At 24.9% G+C, this 9,509-nt stretch overlaps 2 protein-coding genes across 2 annotated transcripts; one reads left to right on the top strand and one right to left on the bottom strand.

The window, feature by feature from the left end:
* The first annotated feature begins 451 nt into the window (after positions 1–451).
* Positions 452–3,147, top strand: LOC128951783 (solute carrier organic anion transporter family member 74D-like). The gene is made up of 10 exons (XM_054297056.1): positions 452–508; positions 575–1,232; positions 1,297–1,383; positions 1,452–1,655; positions 1,709–1,873; positions 1,936–2,128; positions 2,182–2,326; positions 2,378–2,532; positions 2,604–2,668; positions 2,726–3,147. Exons 2-10 carry the CDS (start codon positions 596–598, stop codon positions 3,031–3,033), a joined length of 1,959 nt encoding a protein of 652 aa, XP_054153031.1. The 5' UTR covers positions 452–508; positions 575–595; the 3' UTR covers positions 3,034–3,147.
* A 3,061-nt stretch (positions 3,148–6,208) lies between these two features.
* LOC128966465 (PE-PGRS family protein PE_PGRS5-like) lies at positions 6,209–9,017 on the bottom strand. The gene is made up of 3 exons (XM_054313316.1): positions 8,986–9,017; positions 7,287–7,675; positions 6,209–6,639 (listed from the first exon to the last, which is right to left on the bottom strand). Exons 1-3 carry the CDS (start codon positions 9,015–9,017, stop codon positions 6,209–6,211), a joined length of 852 nt encoding a protein of 283 aa, XP_054169291.1.
* Between the last annotated feature and the right edge of the window lie 492 nt (positions 9,018–9,509).

Raw genomic sequence — 9,509 nt, 5'->3', positions numbered from 1 at the left:
ATAAAATAGTGTTTAATTACAAATACTGTAATATTTATAATTTAATACTAAGTTATAAATTAACTTTTCATTAATTTGTGTTAATAAATACAGTATAATCACAAACAAACAGTTCAAAGAAATGTTAAATATTATTAACTGACAAATAAAGATTATGTAATTGAAAATACCTATTAATGAAATCAATCAAAAGTAATTGATATCTTAGTGATATAAAACATATCATTTATGTTATAAACTCAAAAAATAAATTTTCATGTTTTATGCTATAATTAAGTATATTTTAATAATTTTATAATATCTTTAATGTATTTATTCATGTTTTTTGTTAATAATCTTTCTGTTATTAATTTTTAATAATTTTAATAAACATTGAATATTCTAAAAATAATTTATTTTAAAATCATTAATAATGTGTTTCATCTTAATTATATTTAATTACAATAAAAACATAATAACTGGAACTGAAATGATATAAACTTATAAATTATAATACATTTATCGAAATGTATGTAAATATAAATTGATTTTAATTTTTATAATTTTTTTGATTTTAATATATTATTTTCATTAGAGTCTATAAATTTTAATTACAATGACATATAAAGGAAGACCTTTGTCTCAACCTAACCTTTCCAGTGAATATACATGTGGTTTGGGATCGTGGCGTCCAAAATGGTTGCAAATATTTGGGACAACCAAATTTTTTATGTTTATATTTGGTGGGATAGGCATAATTCAAGGTGCTGCTTTCACTTATATGATCGCTAGTATAACAACCCTTGAAAAACGTTATGCGTTTGGCAGTAAAATGTCAGGTCTTATACTGATTGCCGATAATGTGACAGAACTAACGCTAAGTCCATTACTGGGATATATTGCCAATCGTTGTCATAGACCACGAATGATAGGGTATTGTCAGATAATTGTGGCAATCGGTAGCTTTTTGGCAGCCGTGCCTTATTTCGTGTATGGACCAGGAGTTCATTTATTAGGCTCAAGTAGTCAACAGTTTTCAAAAACTAACAAAACTATTGAGTTTTGTGATCAAAACCGATATTCAGATAGTAATGAATGTGACAAATCTGATGATTACGACACATCAATACCTGTGGTAATTATCCTATGGATCGCCAGTTTCTTCAATGGCGTCGGTTTTGTGGCATTTTATACGATTGGTGTGCCGTTTATTGACGATAACGTCAAGAAGAAAAACTCTCCACTTTATCTCAGTTCAGATCATTGTTTAAATGGATTTAAACTTTATATTTATATTTTTGAAATTATAAACTTTAGGTCTAACGAGTGCTCTACGACTTTGCGGACCAACTCTTGGTTTTATTTTGTCGTCATATTGTCTAACATTTTATGAAAACCCATTCAGTATTTGAATTATAATTATTATATTTTGTGTTGATTTTTAATAAATATTAATGACTTGTGATCTGTAGTCGATCCGGGTATAGATATGAAAGACCCTCGTTGGGTGGGTGCCTGGTGGATTGGTTTTATTGTAATTGGTGTCGGTATTACCATTTTTACAATACCAATGTTTTTCTTTCCCCAAAACTTTATATACAAAATACCAACAAAAGAGAAAAACATTGATAAACCTCTTATTAGAAATGGTTTCGTAAAAAGTCAACAAAAATCGGGTAAATCTTTGATGAATKAATTAAATAACTAAACTATAGTTTATTGTTAACAGTTTTGTGGATACGAACCAAACGTTTAGTAACAAATCCAATACTCATATGCTATACATTGGGAACTGCTGCCCGACTTTTTGCAGTTTTGGGATATTTTACTTTTAAAGCCAAATACATTGAATCTCAATACAAGACATCGGCCTCCACTGCCAACTTGTTTTCCGGTATTAATTATAACTAAAAACAATTAATTGATGTAAAAATGTAATCAATATTTAAAATAAAGGTATCGTCGGTGTAGTCCCGTCGGCTATCGGTATATTTTTGGGCGGACTTTATATAAGTAAATGTCTTCCCGGACCAAAAATGTTGACGACATTTGTAACTGTTGTTGAACTGATTGGTGTGACCGGTATGCTTTCGGCACTATTTCTCGGATGTCCTGAATCACAATTTGCTGGCACTCAGACAAAATCAAAGTATGTTTATTATGAATGTCATCGAAATTGATGCAAATGTATCTTCAATTTAGTTTAGAGTTGCAGTCCATGTGTAATGACAATTGTTTTTGTTCAACAAAAGTATTGCAACCGATATGCAGTCCCGACAATCAAACCAATTACTTTTCTCCGTGTTTTGCCGGTTGTCGGCCACAATCCATGTCAAACCAAACTAAAGTAAATTTAAATCAAAAGTTTAATTATAATAATTAATTATATTATTATTAGGAATACTCTGATTGTGATTGTTTTGAAGGGATGGCCACTGATGGTTACTGTCCTAAYGATTGCGGCAATAATTTTCATATCTATATATTACTACTGGGAATAAGTAATATTCTGGGAAATTTGGCAAAAACAGGAAACAAAATTATATCATTTCGGTCTAAACTAAATTATTTTTTACAAATTTGATTAATACTAATAATAATTAATTACTACTATTTCTCAACAGTATTGTTGACGAAGAGGACAAAAGTTTTGCAATTGGAGTCATTTCTTCGTTTCTTTGCTTAACTGGTATTAAATTATTTTTTGTGATTTTCAAWTAATACTAATTAATTTGTATACAATTAGCATTTATACCCTATCCATTGGTTTATGGGGCGGTTACTGACTCGACATGTTTGATATGGGAGTCCAATTGCGGTCATCGGGGAAACTGTTGGGTTTACGACACCAAAAAGTTTAGGCAATATCTTCACGGACTGACTCTCGGTCTCTATTTTGTTGGCAGTGTTTTTGATGTCATTGTTGTATTCCTATCTCACAAAATTACTAACTTATATAATGATGAGATAACTGTGCCAATAGAGGACAGACCTATGAATATKAAATTGAGTTCTAGTTTAGACAAACAATTATCTGAATTATCAGAACTTTAATTTCAAATATAATAGTAATTTACTTTTGATTTAAAAATTTATATAACAAGAGATTATAATGAATAACATTTATTAGAAATAAAATTAAAGAAAATGTTAAGTTATATATAAATATAGCATAAAAATTAAGTAATCACCAAAATGTAATCTGATATTTTGCATTTTAAATAAATGTGACACATTTTCAATCTAACAATATTATTTACTATATTATGAACATTTAGCTATTTTTACATTTTAACAATTTTCTCTATTATTAACTCATTTAGTATTTAAAATAAATATTATTAAAGTAACAATTATTAAGTTTTAAAAACYAAAAATTACAATCATTTTATTATCTCTTAAAACAATTTATTTGCAAACTTTTTTGAATAAAATATAAAAATAAATGCAATTAAATTGTAAACTCTGGAAGTAGTTTACCTCATGAGTGATTCATTTGTAGTCTTGAGTCTCATCGGTGATGATATGATTGTCAACTCAAACCACAAGAAAAATACCCCCAAAGCTATTCGGAGCGCACGCTCTCACTCCTAACTCCGGCACCGCATACCAGTGCTCACCAAACACAGGGAACTTGTGATTCAACTTTTTATGACTCCCTTTAAGAGAAAAAGTCCATAGTTTTAGAATTTAATAAAATGTTTGTCTTTAATGACTTTATGTTTACATCACTAGAGTCTGAAAACCATATATGAAGTAAATTTAAATACATTTTCATTAAAAAGTGAGTGAACTGTCTAACTGTGCTGTTATACACATTTGCAGATGTGTTGTTGTATTCATTTAATGAATAAATAATTAATTATGCATTGTTTGAATTGTGATTTGCATAACATATAGTATTTAACGTATATTTTATTTGAAGAAAACAATTAAAGATATTTTGTATTTTAAAATTTATTGTATATTTTTATTTAAGTTGTTATTTACTTATTTTTAATATTAATAATATGATTAAATGTTTTTTTATATAAAAACTCATCAAAAAGTAATACTTAATTCAATACATAATATACTGTAAGTTATTATAATTTTGTTATCATATATTAATATAACTAAATTAAATATATTTTTTTWATTAATATTAGGATATATTTAATAAAAAACATTATTTGTATTATTGTTATTAAAAGTTTATTTTAAAGTGTTTACAATTTATTAATACTATACTGAATATAATAAATATTTCTAAATAAACTTAATACTGACTAATAAAGCAAAATATTTTTATGAATGTTTATCCTCACTTAAATCATTTAAATTTTTTTAATGGTCTCTAATATATGATATTAGCAATAAAATAGTTGATTATAGATAAAAAAATATTGAGAGGAAAAGATTATTAGATATGGAAAGAGAGATAATGAAGAGCAGCACATGGCGTATAAGTCTACCTTTAAATGACTTTAATAATAGTATTTTTAATGTAAATATTTTTCCAAATGATATTTCAATAACAGTCAAGTAGTTATTATTAATTTAAATTAGAAAATAATTAATAGTTTACTTTATGTTTATTTATTATTTTTAAAATAATTCAATTATAGTAAAAATAATTCGACAAATTGTAAAACACATCAATATTGAGTACATTGTTTCCCTGGAAAATATTTTCTCACAGTTAGCCAACAAATCTAAAATCTTTATTTAAAATTACATTTCCTGTGTTGAACCGAAACTCTAATGAATTTAACATTTTCTACAATTTATATTAAAAAGTTTGTTATTGAGTTTTATGTTATGACAATTAATAGCAAACTTAGTGTCCGAACATATATATAGTACAGTATTATGTAATGATAAGTGAATAATATTATTCATGAAATTAATAATAGATATGTTGTATTACAATGTTTTACATTAGAAATACTAATTTTAATATCACTTACAATTTATGTGATTAAAGCTTATTATATGACAATACATTAAATAAAGTATTAAAAATATTTAAACAATAGTTTTACAACTAAAAGTTGTGGCAACACTTCATGTACTCCTAATGGCTATGAATAATGTGACAAATAATCGTATACTTAAATTCATTAGTTTTTTAATACATATCTTTGATGATAAAAATTTTGTGAAAATATCAAAAATATTGTGCAAAAGTATTGAGAATGTAATGTAAAAACTATATAATTTATAGAAATAATCCGTGCATTGAATTTGAGATGTATTTAATTGTTATTATAATTTTAATTAATCTCAATGGACAGGTATATGTGTGTCCAAATCATTATTTTGATGTACGTGTTGTAGATGTGTGTGTAGTATATGAACAATGGTTTAGTCATTGACTTGATGTTTGTGTCACTAATATATGATTAACTGAATTCAAATCAATCAAATGTTTTTCTAAATCAACATTATATACAACACATCTTTTATGGATATTTTATTTTTTATAAATAATATTAAATAAATTTAATTTAAAAACTCAAACAATTATTTACTGTATTTTAAAGATGAAATGATAAATGACTAAAATTATCAATAATTACTTTAAAATTTTAATAAATAGTAAATAATAAAATGTAAATTAGAGAATATCAGATTACAAATTTTGATAATAATGYCTAAAAATATTTAATATTTATTTGTTGTTGTTGAATAATTAAATTGTACAAGGACAAAAATATATCTAGTATAGGATTGTACCATAATGTTTAATCATATGCTAATTAATGAAAGATATAATTTAAGATAAAATAGTAATAAAATTAGTTTTATGTTTTAATTTGGAATTTGTTGATTAGGTGTACATATGATGTTAATTAATTAATTAAGTTATAACATATCGAAAACATATCTAAAACATATATAATTTACTTATCTTTTCTGTAAATCTATTRTTAACCTAAATTAAAATTTTAGTTTTAACTCTATAACTAAATTAATAATTTATGAATTATTTTTATATTTTTAATGATTAGAATAATTTTAGTCAATTTATTTTGCATATCTGTTAATTTTAATAATAATAATAAACTTTTTTTAGTTATAATTTGTAAACATTTTTAATTAAATAGCAATTAATCAAGATTAACTAATAAATTAAAAGTTTTAAAATATTTATTTACTTAACAATTAAAAAAGTATAAAATTAATCGTATAATAACTTAATTAGSATTAGTGATAATGCATTACAAAATTTGTAATAAAAATAGATTTAAGGTGTTCCTATAGCTCCAGGAATACCAGCAACTCCCGACACACCACCGACACCTCCCAGTCCTCCATAACAACCTGGTGCTCCATTGCCACCATTCCCTCCACGGCCTCCACTACCCCCAAGTCCACCCCGTCCTCCCGGTGCTCCACCCGAACCTCCTGCTCCACCATTTCCACCTCTACCTCCGTCACCTCCTCGGCCTCCCTGTCCTCCTGGACAACCATACCCTCCTGTTCCTCCAGACATTCCAGGTGAACCTGCCTGTCCATCTTGTCCTGCTTGTCCAGGTCCTCCTGGTGCTCCAGGTGCGCCATCTTGTCCTGGAGCTCCAGCAGTTCCCGGAGTTCCCGCTCCTATACCATTTAGCGCTATTCCATTTTTATAAGATTTACCAAGATCACCTGTTGGACCATTTTCAGCGCCATTTGCTTGTAATATAGAAAATAATAAAACTGTAATTAAACTAATATTTTTTAACATTTTTTATAATTTCTAATTTTTAAACTTTAAATTTTATTATTAAATAACAAAATACAAAAATACATTAAATATTGAAATCATGATTATTTGTAATTTTAACTAAATATTGTAAAAACACATTAAATAGCGAAATAATGTAAATTTCATAACTATTTAGTAATAATAATAATTAAATGTGATTTTCATTGTTTCTAAAGTTTCTTAAATTTGAATTATTTATTTATCTATTAATAGAAATACAGTTTCAAGAGTTTTATTCATTTATTTCATAACTATTTAGTAATAATAATAATTTTCTTAAAAATAATTCAACTTTTTATTAATAATTACTCAAAACTAATGTTTTTTCATATCTTTTATATTTTAAAACTTATCGATATTTATGACAAAATTAAAAATTATTAAAACCAAAACTGTCTTTAAATCTATTCAAATAATTTTTAACTTTAAATAATTTTTAAAATAAAGTAACAATTTGTTAGACATTTGTTTGATATTTTTAAAAATCACATTTTGCTTTATAATTACAATTTTTTGTTTAATAGTTATTATAATTCATTTTTCGGTAATTGTGCTCCGGGTGCTCCATCCATACCAGATGTACCACTCATCCCTCCATTACCACCCGGTCCCATAAAACATCCAGGTGCTCCTGGTCCACCTGGACCTCCAGTACCTCCAATGCCACCTTGTCCACCACGTCCGCCATAAGCTCCCAGACCCCCTGCACCACCATCACCGCCATTCCCTCCTTTTCCTCCCATACCACCCGCTCCACCAGGACATCCATACCCTCCTGGAGCTCCCGGTCCTCCTGGACTACCATTTTGACCATTTTGTCCATTTTGTCCAGGTCCTCCAGGGTGTCCCGGAAGACCATTAATTCCCGATAAACCTTGTAGTCCAGGAACTCCCGGCTCTGTATTTGAATCTTTATTTGTTTGAATATTTGTATTTTGAGCCAATGTTTTTCCAATAATTAAACTAAATATGTTTAAAATAAAAACTAATTTTGTTACTAATAAAGCCATTAAAATTTATATTTAAAAATAAAAAAATAAATAATATTTCTCAGTATAACGTATTAATTAATTTAGTTATATTACATGGAAAATAATATTCCATTTAATTAAAAATTTTATTTTTTGCTTATTCATTAAAACATTTTTAAAAATATCTAATTATTATTAATGTAGAAATAAATGCTAATATTATTAATTAGTCTGGAAATGAAAACTGAATTAGAAATAAAGTGAATAAATAAAAATTGTAAATATCATGATATTATAAATTAGTTAATTCAATATTTAAAAATTAAATTACTTTCAAATTCAAATGTAATATAATTAATACATAAAATTTGTTAAGTTTTAGTTTATATTATTATTTGTTTTCTTTTGTTTTTGTTTTATATTAAATAAAATTAAAAATTTTAAGGTTTCTATATTACATAACCTCCCGAAATCCTAGGACTAAATTTTACGATATTATCTGTTTATATTTAAAATATAATAATATCAGTGTTCATAAAAACAAGTAATATTACAATTATTTTGTCATTACTACTAACAAATTGCTTTTCTATATGATAGTTGAATATAAATTAATTTCATTAAAATTAAATTTTTTATTTATTTGCTTATTATAGCATAAATATTATACGAGTTTACGAACCATAAGAAGTTAAGCTAATAAATTGAAATGTTTTAAATTACAAGTTTACAATCTATGAATAAAAAATAAAAATATAACAAATTTAATTAAAATATTTATCAAATAAACAATTAGTAAAAAATTCATAAAAATGTAGACATAATTTGTAAATTGGATTACATTTTATAATTAGGATATTTGCAAAAGACGTATTTTAATTTATTATTTATATAATTACCGCTTATTATTATATTAATATTTTTAATTCATGATGACAAACATACAATATAATACTTATTAATTAATTAATTAAATATCCTTTTTAATATAATTATTGTTTTATGATTTTTTGAAACAAAATTTCAAAATATAAATTACATTTAAAAGTTAAATATTATACAAATAGTTATTTTAAGCGAAACTCTTAGTGAATGTTAACATAGAAACTATTTTTCTGACAAATATAGCGATCGATGTTAACAATTCATGCATTGATAACAAATGTATGGCTTAGGTATGTCTGGAATGGCTATTGAATTGCAATTCAATTTTGATGTCAATCATTGAATCGAAAGATCTTCATTGTTGTCTTCTATAGCCAAATATGATAATAGATATCTAAAGCTATTTTTATAACTAACTTCAATATATTGCATCCCATTTGTGTTCCCATTTAGTTGAGATACCCCTCAATCTATTATATTGTATAACTCTTTCAATGTTTGCTCTCAATTCATAGTACTGTATAATATTTATATTTAATTCTAAAATATTAATTGTTTTAATATTGTGTTTACTATTTACTTGAAAATATAGAAAACTTGAAAATTATATTATTATTTATGTTTCGTTAARCATATTATAGTAACACAACTTTAATTTTATTTAACTATGTAATTAAATTTTATCTGATTTATATACAATAATTTTATTTTATTTCCATCTAATTGAATGTTATCTTTAATTTAAATCATTAAATAGATAAATTTTTATCCTATATTTTGAGTAATACAATTTGTTATAATTTTATTTCTAAATTATTTATATTTTTATTCGAAATCTATTTGAAAAATTAAGTAATAATTTGGTTAATGTATTTTTAAAACACATATAATATACAATTTCACTGTCTATATTGTAAATTAAATTAAAATCTTATTGTTTA

The sequence above is a fragment of the Oppia nitens genome, unplaced genomic scaffold (genome assembly GCF_028296485.1).
Source record: "Oppia nitens isolate AA-2021 unplaced genomic scaffold, nextdenovo-longstitch-racon4-pilon3 scaffold1_pilon_pilon_pilon, whole genome shotgun sequence".
NCBI classification, from domain to species: Eukaryota; Metazoa; Arthropoda; class Arachnida; order Sarcoptiformes; family Oppiidae; genus Oppia; species Oppia nitens.
The sequence above is the reverse complement of the archived record's forward strand: the minus strand, read 5'-3'. Positions and strand labels throughout refer to the sequence as shown.